Here is a 26838-nt window from a genome sequence, read left to right as displayed (position 1 = left end):
TCATATTTGCTTGAAAAACATTTCAAAGAAGTGAAAATTTTAATAAAGTTTCCTCTTCAGTGGTGAAAAATTCCTCAAATTGTGTCCAGTTTTATAACTCAAATTTCTCTTGCTCAGTTCTATTGCCTTCTGATTACTAAGGTTTATCAACATGTTTTTTTTTAATTTAAATGAGTGTAATCCAAAATTTACAATCCTGTATTGACTGTTAACATTGCAGCTTACTCTGTCTTGGAAAGACCAAATGGAAGTAAATTGAATAATCATTTAGTACCATAGAACATTACAGCAGAGAAGCAGGCCCTTTTAAAATATCTCCATTTAGTTTATCTTTGTAAATCTGCCTGCTTTCTACACTTCTCTCGTGAAGCTCAATATAAGTTTGAGAAACACCTTCCGACTTTTAATTTGCACTTCATTAACTTAAATATTAACATTTAGAACCATTATTCCAGTTTTTTTTTTAAATTGGATGGCAGCTGTAGTGATAATTACGTTTTTCTAAGTTACAGTTCCTCTTGACCATCATTTGTTTCTTAAACAGTTCCTTTAACCTTGCATCACCATTCTTTGTATTTAATTTCTTCATGACTTTATCTCCAGTTTAAAATTTGTAATACTTTCAACTTTTCTCAGTCTAAACTATAAGCTCTGGTCCTTTCTTTATGGACAATACGAGACCTACTTTGTTTTCCAGGTTTCAAATTTCCACCAGCTTCAGAGTGTTGCCTTTCTACCGTGTACATTATCGTTTTCTGGAATCATGTCACATTTTCCTCTGTTACAGATATCCTGAGTGAAAGCCACAAAGGCTCAGGACTCATTAAATACATCTTTGAAGTTCAATGGAATTACTAATGCAAAGTGCTTAGCTTTATGGAGAATTTTGCTTTAATTTCCCAACAAAAGGTGCAATATATTTCTGCTCACTTCACTTGACAAAAGCATTCTCATATTGAACAGCTGCATGATATTAAAAGCTCTCAGGAGCATGCATTCAGTAATACTGTTGCAAACCTGTTAATTTCAGTTTAACAGGTCATTTATATTCTAATATTTCTGTCTCTCTCCCTCTGTTTCACTCCCTCTTTATCTCTTTCCCTGTCACTCCCCCCTGCCTCTTTCCCCGTATCTCTCCCCCCTGCCTCTCTCCCCCCTGCCTCTTTCCCCCTGCCTCTCTCCCCCTGCCTCTCTCTCTCCCCCTGCCTCTCTCTCTCCCCCTGCCTCTCTCTCTCCCCCTGCCTCTCTCTCCCCCTGTCTCTCTCTCCCCTGTCTCTCTCCCCTGCCTCTCTCTCCCCCTGCCTCTCTCCCCCCTGCCTCTCTCCCCCTGCCTCTCTCCTCCCTGCCTCTCTCCTCCCTGCCTCTCTCCCCCCTGCCTCTCTCCCCCTGCCTCTCTCCCCCTGCCTCTCTCTCCCATGCCTCTCTCTCCTGCCCGCCTCTCTCTCCTGCCCGCCTCTCTCTCCTGCCCGCCTCTCTCTCCTGCCCGCCTCTCTCTCCTGCCCGCCTCTCTCTCCTGCCCGCCTCTCTCTCCTGCCCGCCTCTCTCTCCTGCCCGCCTCTCTCTCCTGCCCGCCTCTCTCTCCTGCCCGCCTCTCTCTCCTGCCCGCCTCTCTCTTCTGCCCGCCTCTCTCTCCTGCCCGCCTCTCTCTCCTGCCCGCCTCTCTCTCCTGCCCGCCTCTCTCTCCTGCCCGCCTCTCTCTCCTGCCCGCCTCTCTCTCCTGCCCGCCTCTCTCTCCTGCCCGCCTCTCTCTCCTGCCCGCCTCTCTCTCCTGCCCGCCTCTCTCTCCTGCCCGCCTCTCTCTCCTGCCCGCCTCTCTCTCCCGCCCGCCTCTCTCTCCCGCCCGCCTCTCTCTCCCGCCCGCCTCTCTCTCCCGCCCGCCTCTCTCTCCCGCCCGCCTCTCTCTCCCGCCCGCCTCTCTCTCCCGCCCGCCTCTCTCTCCCGCCCGCCTCTCTCTCCCGCCCGCCTCTCTCTCCCGCCCGCCTCTCTCTCCCGCCCGCCTCTCTCTCCCGCCCGCCTCTCTCCCCCGCCCGCCTCTCTCCCCCGCCCGCCTCTCTCCCCCGCCCGCCTCTCTCCCCCGCCCGCCTCTCTCCCCCGCCCGCCTCTCTCCCCCGCCCGCCTCTCTCTCCCGCCCGCCTTCTCTCCCGCCCGCCTCTCTCTTCCGCCCGCCTCTCTCTCCCGCCCGCCTCTCTCTCCCGCCCGCCTCTCTCTCCCGCCCGCCTCTCTCTCCCGCCCGCCTCTCTCTCCCGCCCGCCTCTCTCTCCCGCCCGCCTCTCTCTCCCGCCCGCCTCTCTCTCCCGCCCGCCTCTCTCTCCCGCCCGCCTCTCTCTCCCGCCCCCCCACCCTTTCTCAGTGATTAATATTAAGCTTTTAATCCATGGGAACTAAAGGATTAAACAAATGATAGAAAAGAACAATATTAGCTACCAACCTAGGTAGGAATGCTGGTCATATACTACATTTCTGATGCCATGAATGGTGAGCATCCTGAAGATTGGATAACGAAGTAATTTTGTAATTTTGTCTTCCATTTCAAGTTGTGGTTCAGTGTATCATGCCAGTATCATGAAAATATTCAAATCACCTTGCCATTTAACAAGGCTGTCAGTGGTAATTAAGTTGTCATCTGCCTGTGAATCATAATGTGAACGTCTTGTTATTATGCAGTTGCGTGGGATCAAGGATGAGTTGTGCTCTCTTGATTTTTTTTTGTGTTCAGAGCTAGTTAATAAGTTCAAAATGGAAACCAGTGATTCTTCCACAGAAGGGGCAGGGGGTAGCAGGCAGATCGTTCATTTGTGATGCAGTAAATTTCCTCCACCTCAGATGCATGGTTCCCTTGTGCTCCTAGCCCATGGCTTTGAGATTCTGCACACCATTCCAATGCTCTTCTGCACTCTCTCTCCCCCTCTGAGGGATCATGGGCTGAGATTTTCCAAGAGTTGGTGAAGATGATTTCTACTTTCATCCTTGTATGAAAGTAGAAATCAGAAAAGGACAAGGCTAGCTGAGCAACCATGCCCTGTGTTGCATTAACTACTGACAATATCAAGGACGCAGCAGGAGTCACCCTTGCAAATTTTGCTCAGAGTTCAGCAGTGTTCCGATGGGACCAAGCTATTGAAAGGGGAACAATTGGCATGGACATGTTAAACCAAAGTGCCCGTTTCTGACAAGAGAACCAAATCAACCCTCTCTTTCTCCCACTGATGTAATCTGGCATATTGAAGAAAGAAAATTTCAAGCTGTATAAAAGAATTATGAAGTTGAGTTGGTAGACATTGATTCTGAGAAACCCTTTACGGATTGAAACAATGGAACATTGGGATTCTAGCTCTCCTCAGGAACAACTGATGATTTAATTACCTGCTATTCTTCAAGATGAGTGAATTGGGTCTTGCATTTCTACACATGGATATCGACTGTGGTCAACATGGTTGATGAATGTCAGAGGTTTAGATCTGGAGCTCTGATTGCCAACTGTGTGACTGCCAAGGTGCTGGAGGCGAATCCACAGATTCTCAGTGACTGGGAGGGCTCTCTTTTGCTTCTCTTTCTCTAGCTGTAAGGGGTGCCAGGCAATTTCTACTGATGAAAAATCTATCTGCCTTACGGCAGACTAAAACCAATTGTATGTAATATTAATCCTGTTTTATTACATCACAATCTTGATCTTGAAATTCTCACTTGCAAATTCTGAGTTCATTGTAAGTGATTCCTTTGTAACCTCAGCATTCTGCTGCTATATTCAAGAGAGAACACTTTTATTATGTTTCAACAGCATAAATGGCCAGTCCTACAAGTAAAATGATGTTAAGTGACATATGTCAGATTGTTCGATTTTTTTTTTTGTAGGAACTATTTTCCTTTATAATCCCTTGGAGGATATCAGAATATTGTTGTTGGCTATGACTTGTTCAAACAAATCATACTAATCATACCAGAGTTTATTAAACATTCTTAACTCTATCATTGTTACAAGCCGTTAAACTTTGTTAGAGTGTGCTAAAACTTTGTTAGATGGTCATTAAAAATTGTCGGACGTTCTAATTCTGTACCATTTTGTCCAACAAAGGAACTAAACTAACATGCATAATCTCTCCAACAAGCCGTAAGACCTTGGCTCCAAGATGTTGTTGGGAGATACTCAAAAAATATGTAAACAACATCCTGAAAGCCACAAACAGATTTTGCTTGCATAAAGTACATTTGAACCCTTAAATTTTTAATTTAAAAGTTCACAATGCAGACTGATGCAGATGTTGGATCCCTTTTCTAAAATATATCATGTAAATATTCAGGAGAGCAGGCAAACAGAACTAGCTTGGGTCAATGACTTGGTTGGCATGGACAAATTGGGTCAAAGGGGCTGTTTCTGTGTAGTAAAACTGGATGATTCTAATTTGTGAAGAGAGTCAAATCATCCTCTCTTTCTCCCATGGATGTAACCTGGCCTATTAAGAATCACCAACACTTCCCACCTGATCTGTTGTGGCCTCAGAAATAATGCAGAATGGTGTCCCTTGCATTTACTGACATTAAGCTGACTGGGTTTATCCTTGCATCTTTTTTAATGGCATGTTGTCCTCCAGCACTATACAAGAAAGTCTCAACAAACTCAGATCCATACAAGCTGACATAGTAATGTATCTATTTTAAGTTCAGCCAATCTTTTAAATATCTACTTTTTAAAGTTGTAAATAATTATTAACTAATAATTTTGGTCTGCACAACATCAAGGTCCGAAGGGCCTGTAGTGTGCTGTAATGTACTATTATAATATCTTCACTATCTTTTCTCTTACAGTCATTTTTTTTTTAGGTTAATTACAGCTTTATTTAAAAATTACTAGTCATTATTTTTTCCTTCCCATGCATTTCAAATAAGTGTATGATTCCACCAATTGCGATCACACCTTATTTGCTAAAATCAATGCATGGGCCGTGGGATAGGTGTTCACAGGTCAATCAAATGCAAGCAGATTTGTCACTGTTTTACTATATCTAATTACTGAATGCACTTTTGAAACCAGAACCAATAATTGATCATCAAAAGTAACAGTAGTAAATTGTCTTTTCCTCTGCACTTTGTAACATCACAGCCAATTGTTTTGCTTTGCTCTAATTCGTTTAAATTACTTGCAAACTTAGAATACCATGAGGTTAAACCTGGTGAGCAACAAGAAGAACTGGGCAGAGTAGTTTGTACCAAGGTGAAATATGGAAAGGATCTGTGAACAAGTAATTTTATAACTGTCAAAAATTCATAAGACTTGTCTTGAACAATGTCAATCACTTTCAATGCAAGAAAATAACCTGCAGGCCTTAATTTTTAACTTTATTATAAAGCTATTCTAAAATTACTTTCCAGAAAAAGTATTTACCTACTATATTGAATAACATCCAGTGTCTGCCACATGCTCATTTGATAAATTGAAGTCATATATTTTATTATTGTGTTCACTCAGTTCCCAAAGCACATTGAAAATTTAACGATTTATACCATTGGGCATTCTTGTCTCTGAAGTAACATCAGTTGATATTATTCTTTTGCAGTCAGAGGCAGAGGGATTTTCTCATTTCCACTTGTACGTCTGTGCTGCTTTCCTCATCAAGTGGAGAAAAGAAATTTTGGAAGAAGATGACTTCCAAGTAAGTAATTAAAGTCTGTTCAAGCTCCACTATATATGGAATGTTCTTGTGCGGCCTCTTCACCTGCTTATTTATTGACGGTCAGGAATCTGCTTAAAACTATTTTAGACACTGTAATCAAAATTCACATAAAACCTGTTGCGGCCAATGGATTGAAATTGTTACGGAGTCCAGAGGACCCAAAAAACCAGGAGCAAAAGATATGCACCACAACACAGAGTTACTTAAACAGAAGTAGTTTTTAATTATATTTGAACAAGAAAACAGACTTTAACTTATTACTTAATCTACTTGCTTAACCTACCTAACCTACGTAATCCCCCCCCTCCTAATATTAAGCTTAGGTGTGTGTAAGATGAGAAAAGTTCTTTGGATCACAGTCCAATCTCACTGGTTGCAGGCAATTCTTGGACTGTGCACAGAAGTTAGCATTAACAAAGTTCACCAGTCTTTGGTGCTCAACAGGCAAATGGTTTCCACTCAGGAGGGCTCTTTTTCATTTTCAGAGAGAGATTCTTCCAGAACATCGGCAACTGATTCCTTCTCAATTGCTGATGAAACTTGCCTTCTTCAGGGTTCTCCAGATGATCCTCTCACCTTTCAGATAGCCAGCCTTCTCCTTTGACTAGACAGTCTTCCAAACATTTGCCAGCTTGTCCTTCTAGAACTGATTTCTGTCTCCTCCCTCTCTGAGAGCCAAACTGTTCTCCCGCTGCTTGCAAAGATCACATGTTCCCAGGAAAGCTGTATGTTGATACTTTGTTGCCTCTTGCAAAAAGCACTCTGCAAAAGTCCTGCAAATATTCTGTTCATTAAAATGTGTGTGTGCCTGGTGCTCTAACAATTCCTCCCAAACCACCTCTAAATACTCTGTCACAATGTGTTAGTCTTGACCTCATATTATAAGTGTCACTTAGAATTAGAAATGTATGAAGATACTTTAGAAAATTGTTTGGCCTGATGTTTCAATGCAGGATTCACTTTTATACTGCATGAATGGGATTCTGACCTATTGAGTGAAAGCAAAAAATAATCCCATTCAAGCGAAAATGGAAATATTGCCTCTATTTTCAGCTACCCAGCCAACATCTTGAAATTAATTTGAAATATTTCATGAGGTCATTACCACTGTTGGTTGGACATGCAGGGTGCAAATTTGCTGCTATTTTTTCTGTCTAATAGAAACTGTATTTCAAAACTTCTGTGGGATGCTTTGAAATGTCCTGATGTTGTTGAAATCCAAATTTTTTTTTTTGTTCATGCAATGTGGATTCTGCTCAATATTTTCAGCGAAATTAATTTGAATGATTTTATATTTCTCCCTACATATTAAAAAAAAGATTGCAGACGAGGATACTGGCTACATCAGATTTCAACGCAGCGACACTAACACATTAGCGTGTCCATTTTTAAAGTCAATGCAAAATACTAGTTCATTCATTATCTTCTTGTGCTTTTAATGTGAAACCAGTTAATCATACCAGATTACTTGTAGTGTACTTAGGAAAAGAAAGAGCAGTATCGTGTATGATTTGGCTTAGTGTTTGTTGCAATCCAAATAAATGTCTATGAAGAGATACCTTGGTCTCATTTTTTTTTCCACAATGTAAGAACTCAACTAATGTTATTGATAATTATTACATAGTATCCATTAATAAATATTTGCATTAAAATTCTGAATTAATAATTGTGTTCCATCGCAATGTTACCATTCTTATTAGTTTTGTGGTTTCTGCATATGTGCAGTCGACATGATCACCGTCATCAACATCTTTTTTTTTGCATTTTTATTAGTATTAATGAGGTGTTTCCTTAAATTTTGAGGAAACTACTGAGTTTCAACTGAGTTAAAAAAAAATGCTCCTTGAATTCAAGATTAATCAACATAAATATCTTTTATATTGTCACATACACCAGTCAAAAAAAGTTACTGCAAACAAAATTCTGGAAGTCAGTCTCACTACATCCCATAGATTGACATTTACAACTGGAAGCACAGACAAGGAAAGATTCATATCATATGCATTTTCAGTCATTTCTACCTAAATTATCAATAAAGAAGTCAATCATTTAAGATGCCACAAACATTGTAAATAAAGCTCAAAGATTTACGGATGTCAGGTGAAAACTCAACACGACTATAACGCTGCGAGTCCTTGACATTATTTAAAAGCAAGCTGGTTGTTAAAGGATTTGTCAGAGTATAGACAAGTTGGAAATATGAGCAGAAAAGTGGCAGATAAATTTAATCTGGTTAAGTGTGAGGTGTTGCACTTTGGAAGGTCAAATAATGGAGGAAAGGAGATTTACAAGGCAAGCTTTTTTAAACATTAAGTGGTCGGTGCCTGGAATTGTGCTGCCAAGGAAAGTAGTGGAAGCAGAATTGATAGCTACATTTAAGAGGCATTTGGGCAAGTGCATGTAAGGGAAGGAAATGGGGGGTGGGTGGGGGGAGGAATGGAAGGTTGCTAAAATTATGAATTTTGATATGCTGCATAAAAGTTATTAGTCTGGTGACTGCTCATTCTGCCCCTGGTTATCTGATTTCCCCCACAAGGGCATTTAAACTGGGCATCTTTACAGAGAAGCTCCAATTCTGAGGGATCACCATTGAATAGACTTTTGAAAGTTTAAGACCAGATACTTTGCAAATATATTCTTTGCTACTTTCCACAAATGTCCTTTCTGGACCAGATGACAGTTCCCCCCCCCCCCCCCCAACTTCAAGTACAGCCGGGATTTATTGGATTACTTGTTCTTAATTTTTGCCTCATCCAGAATCTCAGTAACATCTTCCTTTGCTGGGTCACTAGCACCATTAAACTCCTTAGTAAAGACTGACGTAAAGAACTAATTTAGAACATTGGCATTCCTCCATGACTAGGTCTTTGATTGGCCCCACCTCTTCTCTTTCTATAATATTCCTGTTCCCATGCTGACAGAAAAATATGGATTACCTTTTATGTACACTACACGAGAGTGCTGGAGCTCAGTAGGTCATGCAGCATCTCAAGGAAGTAAAGCGTAACCAACAAGGTAGAACCAAAAGGGAAGTAAAGCGTAACCAACAAGATAGAACCAAAAAGCAGACAGGCATCTAAATGAAAAGGTAGGAGGTGGAGAACTGGCCAATGGGTCATAGGTGGATATAGGTGGGAGGGAAGAAGAGGAAGAAAAGCTGAGAAGTGATAGGGGGTGCATCCTTCTGAATGGAAAGGGAAGTTTATGTTTGCCCTAGGCATTCCTCCTGCTCCCTCTTTGCCATCCATTTCATTTTAATTCCTTCTAAATGCCTGCAGTGAGCCTAGTCTCATATCATGTATGCTCTTTGATTTTTCTCCCCTGATATTTCTAGCTCACATCCCTCTGGGTATCCAGGAGCCTCTGGCTGTAATTCCACTCCTCTTCTCCCTCATTTGAATAAACCTATCATTTGGTTTAAGCTCTTCCATCTTAAAGATCTCTTACTGTTTAATTATATGATTGCCTGACTTGCTTTGATGCCAATTTATTTTTATTTCATTGAAACTGGCCCATGTCCAGTTGACCATCTCGACTGGAATTTTTGATATCTTTTCCAAACATACAACTCCTATTATTGTAATTCCTGTTTCTTTGCTTATTTTCCTGAACAATGTCAGATAATTAATTTGCACATGGGCTCAGAAATGCAATGATCAAGATACCCTGCTTCAGGTTTTGGCTCGAAATGTTGACTGTCAGTTCCCCCCTAGAGACTGCCTGACCTTTTAAGTTCCTCCAGCAATTTATTTTGCCCTAGGTTCCACATCTATTATCTCTTGAGTCTCTACAATTACTATTAAATTTCTTACTTCTCTATTTACTTGCAACATTTTGTTTTCCGTTCTCTGGCTCTTCGTAGACATTGCTGCTTCGAGAAGTTGGGGCAGGAACATGTTTTTCATCAGAGGCAGAGAGATTCTTGTTCAAACTCTTTCTCAGTCTTCCATGCTTCTTTGACTCTCCGGAGGTTTATTACCTTCCCCTTTTTATTCACCAAAGTTCTGCCTCCCATGCTCTTTATTTTAATCTTATGAGGTCTCTGTTCAGCAAGGCTTCCCTCTAAACTCATGAATAATCTGTCTCCTCTGCACTTTTTACTAGCTGGGATTATGTTTCTCATGCATTGTTTTAATTTTCATCTTTCAAACTGTTCTCTCTGGTGCATGATGCCAGTGTCTGAGAGGATTACTGCAGACATCAGGACATGTGGCACCTTGTTCTGCTGTGCGAAGGGGTTCAGACAATTGCAAGGATAAAAGGCACAAAGATCAACTGTTTCTGCGGCTAATAAATCAAAATGAAGTCCGGGAATAGGGTGAAAAGTGATGCAGAAAAGAGATTGAATAAAATCCTACAGTCAGCTTGAATGGTCTACCTGCCATTGTTAGCCAAATGTTCCATAGTAATTGCTCCAGTAATGACCATGGTTTGGTTTCTTTTTTAGTGCTACCTGAACTGTGATACGTTGAGAATCTTAGTTTTATGTGCTATCTGAGCATCATTTAAAAAAAGTCACTAGGCTCTGGTCACAGGAAACAAAATGGTAACAATGAAGTAAAATAGTCAATATGAGTTTCCAGCATTTAAAAATGACAGGCAAATTCATTCACAGCAAATATCTGCCGTTCGACGAACCACTCGATCCTCAGCAAGTGAATGCGAATTCAGCATAAACAGTTGCTCATTGACTCTAGCCATAGTTGCAGTAAGAATGGCTTCCTTTCCATTGTCCTGGTATCCAAAGCAGAATCCTCTCTCTCTGTAGAACCTACTGGGCTTGATAATGTTCCTTTGTCATTTTGCTCTTGGTTGCTTTGGTTGTGCAATCCCTCCTCCGACAAAAGGAAGAGAAATACGCCAGTGACCATCTTACAATGAGAGGTGGTGAAATGCCTCCTTCTTCCTCATTCCCTTCCCTCCACCTCCTTCCCAAGGATGAACAACTGGAAGTTTGTGTAACATGTAGGGCTTGAAATATTTGTAACGGTGAAGGGCGAGAGGTTATGTGAATGTTAGGTGAGTCATAATTTTCAGAGATTGTTAGTATGTGTATGATAGAGGTGGATTGCATGGTGTATTGAATGAATGAATGAAAATCTATTTTCACGTATTTAAGGGCAAGGTACAGATGTATTACCCTTCGCCCGGACCGGGGCCGGGGCCGCCGCTGCTCTCCCTGTGCCCGGACTGGGGCCGCCGCCTCCCCCTTGCTCCTGCCCGTATCGGGGCCGCCGCCGTCTACCCTTCGCCCGGACCGGGGCCGGGGCCGCCGCTGCTCTCCCTGTGCCCGGACTGGGGCCGCCGCCTCCCCCTTGCTCCTGCCCGTATCAAAGCCTTCGACACCGTGAGCAGGAAAGGGCTTTGGAAAATACTAGAGCGCATCGGATGTCCCCCAAAGTTCCTCAACATGATTATCCAACTGCACGAAAACCAACAAGGTCGGGTCAGATACAGCAATGAGCTCTCTGAACCCTTCTCCATTAACAATGGCGTGAAGCAAGGCTGTGTTCTCGCACCAACCCTCTTTTCAATCTTCTTCAGCATGATGCTGAACCAAGCCATGAAAGACCCCAACAATGAAGACGTTGTTTACATCCGGTACCGCACGGATGGCAGTCTCTTCAATCTGAGGCGCCTGCAAGCTCACACCAAGACACAAGAGAAACTTGTCCGTGAACTACTCTTTGCAGATGATGCCGCTTTAGTTGCCCATTCAGAGCCAGCTCTTCAGCGCTTGACGTCCTGCTTTGCGGAAACTGCCAAAATGTTTGGCCTGGAAGTCAGCCTGAAGAAAACTGAGGTCCTCCATCAGCCAGCTCCCCACCATGACTACCAGCCCCCCCACATCTCCATCGGGCACACAAAACTCAAAACGGTCAACCAGTTTACCTATCTCGGCTGCACCATTTCATCAGATGCAAGGATCGACAATGAGATAGACAACAGACTCGCCAAGGCAAATAGCGCCTTTGGAAGACTACACAAAAGAGTCTGGAAAAACAACCAACTGAAAAACCTCACAAAGATAAGCGTATACAGAGCCGTTGTCATACCCACACTCCTGTTCGGCTCCGAATCATGGGTCCTCTACCGGCACCACCTACGGCTCCTAGAACGCTTCCACCAGCGTTGTCTCCGCTCCATCCTCAACATCCATTGGAGCGCTCACACCCCTAACGTCGAGGTACTCGAGATGGCAGAGGTCGACAGCATCGAGTCCACGCTGCTGAAGATCCAGCTGCGCTGGATGGGTCACGTCTCCAGAATGGAGGACCATCGCCTTCCCAAGATCGTATTATATGGCGAGCTCTCCACTGGCCACCGTGACAGAGGTGCACCAAAGAAAAGGTACAAGGACTGCCTAAAGAAATCTCTTGGTGCCTGCCACATTGACCACCGCCAGTGGGCTGATAACGCCTCAAACCGTGCATCTTGGCGCCTCACAGTTTGGCGGGCAGCAGCCTCCTTTGAAGAAGACCGCAGAGCCCACCTCACTGACAAAAGGCAAAGGAGGAAAAACCCAACACCCAACCCCAACCAACCAATTTTCCCTTGCAACCGCTGCAATCGTGTCTGCCTGTCCCGCATCGGACTGGTCAGCCACAAACGAGCCTGCAGCTGACGTGGACTTTTTACCCCCTCCATAAATCTTCGTCCGCGAAGCCAAGCCAAAGAAAGACAGATGTATTAAAAGCCAGTTACATAAAACATAGAATTTTAGTATAATTTACATATAAGACACCACAAAGAGAAAAAAACCCATAATAAATATAAGAAGAAAAAAGAAAAGCAATAAAAATATTTTCTCTTGGCCAGCAGTGCAAAAACGTGTGTGTTAATAGGGAAAACAGCAGGTCTCACAGCTTCCATAGGAGGTAAAGATATATAACCTTCTTTTCAGGCTTGAGCCCTTCTTCAAAGTTCATAGGGTAGACAGATCTTTGGTAGTCTTATTCAAGAGATGAGGTAAATCAGTGATGTATTTGTCAGGAAGAGGGATTTAATGATCAATGCACACGAGGCGAACAAAGATACAGCATCCATGTTCTTGGGCATTGACTCCTGAAAATGACATTGTTTCCTCCTCCACCCAAAGTCTTGACTATTTATGTAGAAAATCTTTCTTTCGTGTTACTGGCAACGTAAATTACTTTTCATTCTGTTTGCAGTCCCGGCCATTATATTTGTATCATGTATTGATTACATTTAATAGAATATTGTGAGACTGCTTTGTATTGTGATTGTATCACAAACAATTTAAAATATTGTCATATAATTTGAAGGTAACCCCTATACCAGTCAATAGAACAGTCATGCACTGTTGAATTTTCTGTCAAAAACAACTATCCTGATCAAACACTAAATCCCAGAAGCTTGTATTTTAGAATCTTTCCAGTCGTACAGATTTCATTTTCACTGCTGTTGGTTGGTAAACAATTACAATTAAATGACTAATCCTTTCGTAGTATGATTGTCAAAGATTTGGAATAAATTAAATCAGTTTTACATGGTGTTTTATTTTAATATTTTGAGAGTTTGGAATTCAGCATATTAATTTCCAAGAACACCAGACAGTCAATAGATATGATTTCAAATTAAACCATGTTCAAGACATCTTCATGTATAGTTCAATGTGTGTTTTAATACTAATCTGCATTGTTTCATGCCTGAACCATTCAGGATTATTCTTTGGCCACAGTAGCCAGAGGTCATTAAAATTAATGACTGTGAATTTCCAGTTGGTTTCAAGCAAGTCAAGTCACGTTTATTTGTCGTTCATCCCATAAACCTTGTTGGGTACAGTGAAAACTGAGATAGCGTTTCTCCGGACTGTGGAGCTGGTTATTTACATGGATTAATGACCTCGGAAACAATTTTTTAAATAAATAACATAAGGTTTGAGTGTTTATTAAAGATTATGAGTGTCAGGGACATTTAAAACCATTCAACTTCACAATGTAAATTACACCCTTAACAGCCTGTCAAGAAGTAACCAGTTCTTAAAACATTTCTGCTTTCTGGATGTGACAATCAGAATGATCTTTCCAATCTGTTAGGAATCAGACACAAAGACCCACTCCAATTGGAGCAAGGTTCAAAAACAAGAAAGCTTGGACAACTCAGTATTCAGCCTATTTTTTCCCTTTCCGTATTATGCTAATACTGACAATACCCACAAAAATATTGGGTAGAGAGACAAATATTAAACCCTGTCTTTCAATAAAATTCTCATAAACTGGATATTCCATCCAACACTAATAATTATTCTATGCATACAGCACAGTAGCAGGCCCTTCTGGCCCATGCTTCCCAAATTCACAAATTAGCCTATCAACCCCATACGTTTTATTTTTGGAAGGTGGGAGGAAACAGGAGCACCTGGGAGAAACCCACGTAGACACGGGGAGAAGGTACCAATTCCTTGTGCTGTCATAGTGTTGCACTAACCACTACGCTCACAATGACCCCCAACAGAAAGGAACATGAACAAACATAATTCTGATCTTTGTGGAAGTAGTAGTTGTTCACTTCACCCTGCTGGCAATCTAGTGAAACAAGTGAATCGTATATCGCATGGGATAACTGAAGTAAGGAATATGAGCGCTAACTGTGCATTACATAAATCATGGGTCCTCTACCGGGATCACCTACGGCTCCTAGAACGCTTCCACCAGCGTTGTCTCCGCTCCATCCTCAACATTCATTGGAGCGCTTTCATCCCTAACGTCGAAGTACTCGAGATGGCAGAGGTTGACAGCATCGAGTCCACGCTGCTGAAGATCCAGCTGCGCTGGGTGGGTCACGTCTCCAGAATGGAGGGCCATCGCCTTCCCAAGATCGTATTATATGGCGAGCTCTCCACTGGCCACCGTGACAGAGGTGCACCAAAGAAAAGGTACAAGGACTGCCTAAAGAAATCTCTTGGTGCCTGCCACATTGACCACCACCAGTGGGCTGATATCACCTCAAACCGTGCATCTTGGCGCCTCACAGTTCGGCGGGCATCAACCTCCTTTGAAGAAGACCGCAGAGCCCACCTCACTGACAAAAGGCAAAGGAGGAAAAACCCAACACCCAACCCCAACCCACCAATTTTCCCCTGCAACCGCTGCAACCGTGTCTGCCTGTCCCGCATCGGACTTGTCAGCCATCAACGAGCCTGCAGCTGACGTGGACATTTTACCCCCTCCATAAATCTTCGTCCACGAAGCCAAGCCAAAGAAGAAAGAAAAGAAAAAAGATGCATTAGAAAATCTTACCAAGCAAATGACAAAATTAATAAACCTCCTCCTGAAAAGAAAAACCAAAAGCATTTCTATGAGGGGAAAAAAAGAGAGTAATCTCAAGAGATCCTGTTTGAAGAAAATAAAAGGCTATTTTCTAAACAGGTGGTCCCTTTGATGAAAGGAAATTAGTTGAACATTCTGCCTGATGTACTGCAATTGTCCAGCTTGATAAAATCACATGACAAAACTAATATTGCATTGTCTGCTTCCCCCTAATGTAACAATAAACTGAGTTAATCTAAATAATTATCTGACAGCTTGACATAGTAAGCCGTTTCAACTCCACAAACAGGGAAAAAAAAATCTGTAAAACTTTGAGGGCAATACTAAACTTTAGGAGTATGATTTGTTCTGCTGACTTCTCCTTCAGTCAAACAACACAATCAATAGTGAGCAGTTAATTGGGTGGGCTTATTTATTTTACACTTATTGACTTGTGGGATGAGAACATCATTGACAAAGCTCAATGTGTATTGCCCTTCCTCATTTGCTCGTGGCAACCCACTCTGTTGACATGCTACCGACCTTCTGTTGAGGGTTCTCTTGCAATGTTCATTATTTGTAAATTTGGAATTCAGACCAAGCAATATTGAAGGATTGGTGATATCTCCACTTAAATGGTTCTGTGTACGTGAAGTGCCAGTCAATGAAGTAGATGTGGTTAAACAATAATCATGGCTTTTATTAGCAGAAACTCATGGTACAATAATGAAAGACAATAGGTTCAGACACAGTTATATCCAAGGGGAGTGTCCTTAACAGTAGAGATAATGCATAGCCAATGCTGGAACAGCAAGGCTCACCAGAGGGGAGACATTCACCACAGCAGGTTGATTGCATTCTCATCTCCTTGGAACCCCCGCATTATTGTTAATGAAGATCACCGATTTCCAGTGCGCTGAGTACTTTTAGTGTGGGGGAGCTAAAGTTTTCCTCTTGAATCCTATTGATTTCATTTTTGCCACATTTCTGCCAGATGTATATCTCTGAAGGACAATAGAGAGCCAGATATAGACGTTTTTTGGTTCCCATAACTTTGAATCCAGATTATTTAAATTCTGTATCTGCTGAGGTGAGGTATGAACTCCTAATTGTACATCCAGTCATTTAGTAATTCGATCGCTAAGCTCCATTATTCAACACGTAAGTATCAGTGTCTTCAATTTACCTGTCTCCCCTCACAGTCTTGAAAGAAAGAGACTGTAGGGTGAAAAATGCTACACCACCAGGAAATTAAAACTGATGAGTCTAGTATCAAGAAATGGGAAAATGCCAGAGGATAAAGGATGAGGTAGCAGAACACTTGGAAAATATCAACTGACCAACTTCGATTTCTAGAAGAAAATTTATGTTTAATTAGCCTAGAATATTTGAGGATTCAATCTTAGAACAGATGAAAGGAGAAAAAAGTGGACAAGGTGTATTTGAATTTTCAAAATGCCTTTGAGAAACCCTCACATGAAAAGTTAAGGGAATAAATTAAAGTACTCTACTTGGTATTGGGGTAATGTATTAGCATGGATTTTAACTTGGTTGACTGACAAAAATAGGAATAATAAGATTATTTTTCCAGGTGACAGAGAGAAACTAGTGGAGTTCTACAGGGATCAATGCATGGATCTCAGCTGGACAATTGATTGGAATGACGGAACAAAATGTAATATTTCCAATTGAAAAAAAAACACAAATGCTGGGGGATCTCAGCAGGTCTCACAGTATCTAGAGGAGGTAAAGTTATGTTATCAATGTTTAGGGCCTGATCTCTTCCTCAAAGTGACACAAAACTTGTGACTTGTGAAGAGGATGCCAAGAAGCTTCAAGGCAACTTAGATGGCGTGAATGGATTTTAAAAAAACTTGGCAGATTCAGTTTAATATGCATAAGTTTATCCATCAGTAGGAAAAGCAAAAAGGTGTATTATTTAAGTGGAATTTGATTGAGAAATATTGATGAATTGAGACATGGGTGCTTTTCGTACCCCATTTATGAGAAGCAAATATTCAAGGGCAGCTGGCAGTTAAAAAGGCAAATGGTATGTTGGTTTTTGTAGCAAGAGAATTTGAATGCAGGAGTAAAGATATCTTTAATTATACAGGCTGTGGGTAAGACTGCCAAAAGAATTGTGTGCTGACCAATAAATAACAAAATGTACAAATTTAAATGCAGACATGGATCCATATGAAAAACAGATATAATATGCAATCCAAAACAGATTAATATTATTCATAAAGGGGTCCCTTGGATAAAATAATTATTCATGAGCATTAAAATGGATGACCCCAGGGTCTGATGGGAAATATCCCAGGTAATTGAAAGAGGCAAACAACGAGATTTCTGGGGCCTTACTAGCAACAGATGAGGTCTGAGAGACTAGAGAGTAACCAATGTTGTCCTATTCTTCAAGAAGGGAAATAGGAATAACCTAGGAAAGTAGTAGGAAAGCTATTGGAGGGGATAGTTAAGGATAGAAGTTACATGCATTTGGAAATGAATGCAGACCGGAGATTGCAGATGCTGGAATCTGAAACCAAATGCAGTCTGCTGGAGAAACTCAGCAGGCCAAACGGCATCAGAAAGAATGGGCTGAGCCGTTCGTTATGACGGGAAATGCAGAGAGAAGCATACCTGATTCAGGACAGTCAGGGGCAGGTCATGTCTTACAAGCTTGATCAACTTTTAAGGAGATAATGAAAATGATTGATGAGGGCAGAGGATGTTGTCTACGTGGATATTACTAAAGCCATCAGAAGGTGAAGATGGATGGTGAATTAATAGTTTGGTTTCACAATTGGAAGATGAAGGGTTGTGGAAGAATTTTATTGACTCAAGGGTCAGGAGTATTCTGCACAGTTTGGTGCTGGGATGAAAATATAGATGGGCGTGTTGGTAAATTTGCAGATGACAAACATTAATAGACTTAAAGGGATATCAAAGGATACAGGAGGATATAGATCATTAACAGATATGGGCATTATGGAGAGCAATCTGAACAAGTGTGAGGTCAAATTTAATGGGAAAATGTACAGTTAATGGCAGGTCCCTCAACAGCATCTATATACAAATGGAACTGGAGAACCAAATCCATACTTCTCTCAGAGATCTACAAGTCATTTGAATGATAAAGAAGCTATACAGCATGCTTGCCTTCATTGAGTACAAGAGTAATGAAGTCATGTTGTGGCCATATAAAACTTTAATTCAGCTTTTTTTCACACAAAGAGTAAGTTGCAGGTGCCTGGAACAGGCTATCAAGGTACTAGTGGAAGCAGATACAATTAGGAACATTTAAGAGGCGATTAGATAGACATATCTAATATATGCAGAGAATGGGGGGAGGGGGGGTATGGATCATGTGAAGGCAGAAGAGATTCAGTTTAATTTGAGATTGTGTTTGACACAGACATCATAAATCGAAGTGCCTACTCTATGGTGATGGATGATGTTAACACTGCTCTCAGCAATCAAAGAATCTAATTCTAATCCAATTGACAATTGATATTTTTGAAACAATATCTTACGTGAATCTCCGCTTCACGAGTACTTTATGTCAGTATAGTGTGTTTTAAAAAATAAATTCCCAGTAATTGTACACAATGACAAAATGAGATATTTCAGAGCTTTAAACTTGCAATTCACCATACATGATGCACTATTTCTTGCGGAATTATGCAGGTGTCAGGTTACAGATGCATGCTAAATTGCCCGTATCATGATCTGTAACTTGATATGAATATTAGGAATTAATTAATATATAGTCATCCAATCAAAGTGTGTGTTTGTAGTTTTGAGCCTTGCAGTATAAATGCTCTCCTCGGCTCATATTTAATTCTAATTTTATTGTTTAGTGCCTCATTGGTTATGTTTTTTTTCCATACTTAAATAGTTAAATTGAGTGGATAATTTTGAAAGCCTCCGCAATGATTTCTCCTGGAGTAGCATCTAAAGGACAAGGATGACTCTTCACTACCTTATTGGAAAAAGTAAAGCATATGAAGAATGGTCAAAGTATCAGTTCTCAGCAGGTTCAACACCAAGGGGGGGCGGGGGGGGGGGGCATCTGTAGCCATTCCCCACCCCCCACAGTCACGGTCATCCCTGGCCGTCAGACCCGGCCCCCATTTCCTCCCGCATCAGTAACGTCTAGGTTGATGCATGCTAGTGATTTTCAACATGCCCCTGGCCACATCACTAGCGTGCATTAAGCATCAATAGAGTCTAGTGACGCTTTAAGTAATAAAAAGAGCGCCCTTGCGTCCCACATCGGAGGGCGGATGGGGTTAACGACAGGTGGGTCCCAGCTAGCCCCCCCACCCTCCTATAGACAGGTTGAACCCTGCTCGCACCACCCACCACCCTGCCAATAGGTAGGTCGCTGCTAGCACCCTCCTCCCCTGCTAAATGAGTACCCCTCTAACTCACTAGTGCTCCCCTCTAAAATGCATCTGGTGCCGACCCTGGTTCCAAGCCTGCCATGGACATTCATACTTCTCCAACAACAAATTTGACCAGGAAATTGAATCCTGGCCAATTTTCCTTTCCAACTCGGGTTAGGATATTTCCCAAAATAAATCATGGATTAAATTTGCTTCATTCTCAATCTACAACAGTAAATTCATCCTAAAAGGAACTTGATAAACCATCTTTAACCAAAGAACTGCAGGTCCCATATTTGTTTCAGAAGGAAAAGATGATTTTTTTTTAGTGTGAACTGCTGGAAAATAGCAAATGAAGCAGATTCAGCAAAGGAAAATCTGCTCGATTAGCAATCTTTGCATCAATAGAATTCAACAACACTTTTGACTTATTTGTGCATGAATTTCTTTCTTTGAGTTGTAATGGCACATTGCACGTTGAGGCAGAATTGTTAGTACTTCTGCCTGTGTTGTCAGAGTCCCATTTACAGACTTGAGCACAAAGATTTAAGATTACCTTCCCAATGCAATTTTGAAGGAATCTTTTCATCACTGCATAGTTGCGTCTTGTTAAATCGTGGGATGTCTGCTGCCTTGGGTAGATGTGCAGAATTCCATGGGACCACAAGAAGCAAATGAGAACCATGACTGTTCAGGCCACTGCATCTTTTAACATAACGTGGGGTGGCTCGGTTAGCGCAATGCTGTCGCAGTGCTATTGACCAGGACTGGGGTTGAAATCCAGCATTGTCTTTAAGGGGTTTTCTCCAGGTGTTCCAGTATCCTCCCACCCTTTAAAACATACTGGAGTTGTAGGTCAATTGGGCAACACGGGCTCGTGGGCCGAAAGGGCCTGTTACCTTGGTGTATTTCTAAATTGAAACATTTAAATTTAGAACTAACAAAATGATCTTGTCATATCTTGTTTTGTTTGTAAGAGTTTGTTGTGTATAATTAGCTTCTGTATTTTTTTTAACTTGTCTGGTGGTGTCACAGCACAAGTACGTTGTTGGACTTTGGGATAATCTGATAAAATAGCATTATGTAAATTCAAGTCTTTCTCTCTGTGAAAGGCTACGATTGAAGCTTAATTAGGTTGGCGATTCAGGGCAAAAGTTTAGAAACTGGATAATTAATAGGAAGAATGCAAGAATGAATTTGGAATTATGTGAAAATGACAAGATAGATTTTAAGAAACACACCATTTTTCGTTAACGTTAAGTCAAATTACATTTATTGACATCTGATTGTACAAGTACAATTCGATGAAAACAATGTTCTCCAGGCCTTGATGCAAAGCATGCAGACACACAACCAAACAACACACAAACAGACAAAAAATACATATGCAGGACAAGTATTTTATCTATTCAAAAAGGAAAATGTGTATACAAAATAGAGAAATGTCAAATACAGAAAAAAAAATATTCAGTAATAAATAATGTGCCAAGTTAGAGTCCCTGAGTCTGTTGTTATGGAGTCTGATGTTGGAGGGATACCACTGTTCCTGAACCTGGTGGTACGAGCCTTGTGGCGCTTATACCTTTTTGTTGATGGCAGCAGCAAGAATGGAGCATATCCTGAGTAGTGTGGATCCTTGATGATCGGTACTGCTGCTCTCCAAAGGCAGTGCTCCATGTTGATGTTCTCAACAGTGGGGATGAGTTTTTCCTGCATTATACTAGACTGTGTCCAATAACTTTTGCAGGGCTTTCCGCCCCAATACCAGGCCACATTCCCGCAGGTCAGCCCACTTTCCAATACCTGTTGGTGTTTAAGAATATGGTCAAAATCTGGAACACTTGGGGAAACCCACACTGTCACAGGGAGTTCACACAAAAATAAGGATGGGGACAGACTCTTGTTTTCCTTTTGTAAATAATTTATAGTGAATAAAATCTATTTATGGTGAAAGAAAACATTCTCGTCCATTTTTAGATGGCTGATATATATATATATATATATACACACACACACACACACACACACACACCTGTCAGCAATTTGGGGATTTTCTTGCAGCTATTTCACAATATCCTTTACCATTGCATTCAAAATGGGTCATTGTGAATTAATGGTCAAAGGGGCTTGTTGAATCCCATCAAACTTCGACATCTGTACTTTGAAGCTGGCAAGAAAATAGTTCTAATAATCTGTAGGAGGTTTGAGCCCTTAACTCAGATGCAAATCAACTATCTAATATTTATCCTGATAAATTTCCATGTATTTCACACCTCAATAGAACCTCATTCTAATTTGCATTTTAAATATATGCATGAGGTAATAAGCAAATGTCAACATGAAATAATTGAACTATTGATCCTAATAAGATAGTACTAATTTGCCTTGGTTTTGCATGATGAGTCAATTATGTCTCCATTTTCTTGGAATGCATGCTGTGTAAAAAGCTTGGAATGGGAATGAGGGTTGTTACCTACCAGACAGCAGCAATAGAAATTAGCCCAGTGTTATATTTAAAATAATATTTTAAATTATTAATTAACAATTAATATAACACATTATTTAATTTATCGAAACTTATCGACACCATAATTCCCTAACTACGCTTGAGTGTGCGTGCGTGCGTGCGCATAATACCTTTATCACTGCAGCCCAGGCCTAATTCTGGAAAGGCAGTTCAAAGTTCAGTCTCAGAAAATCCAATGTTGACCTGCAGGTTTTGAATCGATGTGACACGCAGGCTTTAGTGGTTCACGTAGTAGGTGAGAGAGACAGGGTGACAGACTGTTTATTAACTTTTAAAATCCTAGTGCTTCCAGAGAAACATTCTTTTCTTTTAGCCACAGTGGGGTTCAACAATTCGCTTCAGAAGTGACTTTTCCTTTGGCCACGATGGGATTCATCAAGTCTCCTTTCAAAGTAACTTTTCCTTTTTTGGGTGACAGAGTGGTATTCTCAGTTCAGACAAATTGTTTATTATCACACGAGGCCACATTCAGCACAGTATCCCTTCAAAAGATGCTTCTCCAAGTGCTGTCTTCTTAAAAATGGCCACTACTCATTCCCCTTTAACATGGGGAAATCAGACAGATTGTCTCTAACCACAAACGAGGCCACTCAGTTCTGTATTACTTCTAAGACCTCTACTCCACAGCACTGCTTCCTTAAAATGGCCACTGAGCAAACTGTGTACTGTGTCTTAAATCTGTTGATCACATGGTCTCTGCACATTGGTTTTCCAGGGCCACTTCCTTTCTCTTCAGATGTATCCAATTTAGGAGTATGCTGTCCTCAGCCTGTCTTTCAGCTCACAGTCAAACTCCAAAGGCTGCAGGGTTTTGTTAAATTTGTTCTCTTAAAGTTACAGTCCCACACAAAAGGAAATTGAACTAAAAATGGGAGCACGTAATAGGGTGCCATTCTCATTTCAACATTTTACCTCCTAGACCCTTAGTCATCTTTACAGAATGCCTGCAGTCTAAACTGAACTGTAGGCATTCTGTGACCAAGAGACTAATGAATACAATGTAGCAATGATGTGTAATACGCATGACATTGCAGCGCACGATTTTCAAATTTGCAGCAAGCAGACATTAAGTTATCAGCATCGGATGCAACATGGAAGTCAGGCATGATACACATAAAGTTTGAAGATTGCTGTACATAGTCGCTGCGAGCATTAAAAGTGCCTCATAATCAACAGCCATTTTCCTCTGTTTGAACGATAGGGTGTCAGACGTGTATGATTCATATCACAGTCGACGTCAACACAGTGGTGCTGTACATCCCACGGTTGATATACATCACGGTTGATGTCCCACCTCTTTGCATACCACTCTGCCAGTATGCTATCTAAACTCATGGTCAGAAACAGAGATTTGCAGTTTTGGTCGTTCCTGGATGAACGTCCACTTCTGGAATGTCGGGAGACTCTTCCTTATGGTAAAATCCCGCAAAGTCTATGTTTAAAAAAAAACATGATTTCTTATTAAAAAAAAACTAAAATTAATTCACATAAAACGTGGAAAAGTTTTGGTGATATTTGTTTAGAAAATTAGGATGATTATCATGTCATTTTCTAAGTCCATACTGAATGATAATGTGCTCAAAACCCTTTGATTGACAGAGTGAGGTGAGATTTTTAAAAAATTAGATATACAGTACAAATCCGATTATCCAAAATAGTTGGGTGTCAGATAAACGTTTTTTCGGAGAACTGGTCATTTTAAAAAAAATGGCCCAATAACAACAGCAAATCACTTGTAGCAGTGTTTAAACAATAAGAAACAACAAGGAAAGGCTTTTAAAGCATTAAAATAATGTTTAATTCTCACCAAAAAAAAAATGCTGGCTGCTTCCGATCACTGACATCTCCCCACTGAGGCCCCACTCCTGCCGGGAGCCCGACCTCCCCGTCAGTTTGGCTCCAAAAAAATTTTTGGGATAAATGAGAATTTCTGATTTGTTTCAGTTATCCTCACTTATCCAAATTTTTTTTAAAATTTGGGTAATTGAGGATTTTGTAGAATCCAATTTCGGATAATTGGAATTGTAGTGAAGTTTTCAATCAAATTGCAGAATCTATGGATTGTTTCTGCAATTCATCCAGTTTCATTTCCTTATCCTTAGCTCTCAATTAAAGGTTTCTTTATCACTTTACTCTTCCCCAAAATTGTGCCAGTTAAAATCATTGGTAAATTGTTCTGCATCTTGATTTTTCAAGTATCCTAAAAAATGGTGAGCATATTATCAAGGAACTTTGGCTAGCATTTCAAATTATGGGTAAATGCAATGCAAAAGTAAAGCACACAGTCACCATCATTATGTGGTCCTCAGAAATGGTTGCATTGGATCTTTCTTTTGCTAGAATTTTTAAATTTAAATTTTTAAATTTAGACATACAGCAAGGTAACAGGCCCTTTTGGCCCACAAGCCCCATGCTGCCCAATTGCACCCAATTGACCTACAACCCCAGTATGTTTTGAATGGTGGGAGGAAACTGGAGCAGCCCAGAGGAAACCCACACCGACACAAAGAGAGCGTACAAGTTCCTTACAGACAGTGCTGGATCCCAACCCCAGACCCGGTCACTGGCTCTGTAATTGCATTGTGCTAACTGCTACACTAACCAAAATAGTGTGCAATTACGCAGGTTTTTGGGACACCGAAATGGCAAGTCATCTTCATTGCCTGATATCACAGTTTATTTATACATAATACATTATTAATGAAGTTACAAAATGTAGGATTATTTTATAAAGCCAGTTTAATGGGCAATGTATTTAAAAAAAAAACCTATTCTTATGTTCAAAAGTGATTGTTTTAGATGAGACCATCTTTGTGTTTGTCTAGATAGTGTCTTTTCCAAACTGACATCTGTGTCCTTCATTTCAAGGGTCTACTGATGTTGCTGCAGAATCTACCCACAATCCACTGGGGTAATGAAGAAGTCGGTCTCCTCCTCGCAGAAGCATACAGGCTCAAGTACATGTTTGCAGATGCACCCAATCACTACAGACGATAAGTGGTTAGCAGAAACATTGAGGAGTGATTTAAAAAAAAACTTTTGTGTTCTTTCAGGTCGAGACAACAGGAGCACTACTGAATAAGACAGTAAAGGTTATGACTACTGTGAAAGTAGTAACTATTTACTTGAAGCTTTTCTTAAGCTATTATTGTATTATATTAAGTTGGAGCAAGACCAAGGTCTTACTCCATGTGCTCTTAATGAAGCCTTGCTAAATCTTTGATACTAGGTTATATATAGTTCTTAATAGAAAAGGATTTAAAAGGCATTATATAGTGTGTTTCTCTATAATAGTTATAATGAATGTGCCCTTAATTTGAACTACTGTGAGCTTGTGTTTAGAAAATTAGCTGAAGCATTTGGGGTTAGTAAGCATAAAGCAGACTAGTTAAATTTTACTCATTCTTAAACTCAGCTGGCATCCAATTCACATTTGTTTTATTGCAATTATTTTAAAGATGTAAATTTCCCTTAAACTTCATTTCAAATTTACTGATTTTTTTGTTGTCAACCAGCCATTTCCAAGAGGGGAAATAATTTACAATACTTTTGATTTCTTCTGATCCTCATTTTTAATAGGCATACTGTTTCCTTTCAATGTAGAATTTGAGGAATTTAGAAAAAAAATCTTGAGATTTTTTTTAAAAAAAAGATCTGCTTTAGGGTGAGCATTAATATATTAAAAAAAGAAGCCAACTGTATTGCCGAATGATGTTGATTTCAATACTGAAGCCATTCAAAATTAAAATGTGTTTCTCAGGTATATCCTTTTCATTTATGTGCCTTTTGACCTACTCTATTTAGGTAAAGTGGAGGAAAGATTGCAATATTTGCTTTGTAAAAAGGTGGATAATGCAAAGGAGGTTCTGAACACATTGATTTTCCTCCAAGAACAAATAATTTCTTATGAATTCCAGAGTTCTAAAAACATTTTTGTGCAACTAAGATATATATGCCTATATTTTTTAAATGTATATAATATATATGAGACCTGAGAAACAGATTTTCCTGTTGATGGCCAATATGGAGCAAAATCTCCGAGGTTAGTTTCTTACCCATTTCCTGACCTCGTCACTGATTTGAGAGACTAATTCCATGGTGTTATCACCAAAAATGTATTCCCATTAACTGGACCGGAAAGGTAAATCACTGTCGCTTTGCTGATTGTTTCCAAGCATTCCCAAGAAATATGGAGAAGAAGTAGGTCAATGAAACTCTGGTTCAGATTGGGATCAATATATTATACTCAAAAGGACTCTGTTTCTGTGAGTGAGGATTCATGGTGCAAATGAACTGTGACTTAACAACATTTTGCAATATAAGGTTGAAATAAACCACTCCTTTTCCTGTTTTTGTAACTAAGAGGCATTGCTGCTTAATAAAACACCTGTAACATTATTTTGATGGCCAGGCATTCATATCATTGATATCAGGCAGTCTTTTTTCCTGGTGCGCTAGGCAACCTCCTGTGGAGAAGCTGTTGGGAATCTGACTTAAAACTTCTGATAACAAGACTGACTCTCCTTACAGTTAGGCACCAAGGTCAGCTGTTTGTACCCTTCATCATTTTCGTTTGGGTTAAGAAAAGCAGCATGTTGCTTGCCTTTGTCTTGCATCATGCTGTGCGGTAGTTCTTTGAGAAAGTTATTTAGAGGCATTATCGGGAAAAAAAGGCCACCGAGAAAAGGTAGAAAAATTATGGCAGTTTTGGAAGCCCACAAATATACTTGATCAAGCTTTACATCATTTTACTTTTGGATTTTCAGTCTTTAATGTGAAAGTGACAGTTTTAGTACTTTTTTATTTAAAGGGAAAATTCTTGAAAACCACTCACCCATAATTTTTATGTTTGTATTTATGTCATTCCGAAAATATGAAATAACAAATGTTAACTTTTTTCATTGAATTCACACAAAACAGGTTCCAGAACATGCTGGAAATATTCACCATGTCAGACAGTATCTGTGGAAGTTGAAAGA

The 26838-nt window shown here is 40.5% G+C and overlaps 1 protein-coding gene across 14 annotated transcripts in view; it reads left to right on the top strand.

The window, feature by feature from the left end:
* Nucleotides 1-26257, top strand: part of LOC138765077 (TBC1 domain family member 22B-like) — a 209502-nt gene extending 183245 nt beyond the window's left edge. For 13 of the 14 annotated variants that reach the window (XM_069941761.1, XM_069941759.1, XM_069941765.1 and 10 more), the window contains 2 exons: nucleotides 5553-5648; nucleotides 24728-26257. In XM_069941761.1, coding sequence (XP_069797862.1) covers nucleotides 5553-5648; nucleotides 24728-24856 — 225 coding nt within the window. In that variant the 3' untranslated portion in view covers nucleotides 24857-26257. Of the gene's footprint in view, nucleotides 1-5552; nucleotides 5649-6988; nucleotides 7179-24727 lie in introns of those variants that run through there. The other variant, XM_069941760.1, reaches the window with a different exon arrangement.
* Nucleotides 26258-26838: the final 581 nt, after the last annotated feature.

The sequence above is a fragment of the Narcine bancroftii genome, chromosome 5 (assembly GCF_036971445.1).
Source record: "Narcine bancroftii isolate sNarBan1 chromosome 5, sNarBan1.hap1, whole genome shotgun sequence".
NCBI classification, from domain to species: Eukaryota; Metazoa; Chordata; class Chondrichthyes; order Torpediniformes; family Narcinidae; genus Narcine; species Narcine bancroftii.
The sequence above is the reverse complement of the archived record's forward strand: the minus strand, read 5'-3'. Positions and strand labels throughout refer to the sequence as shown.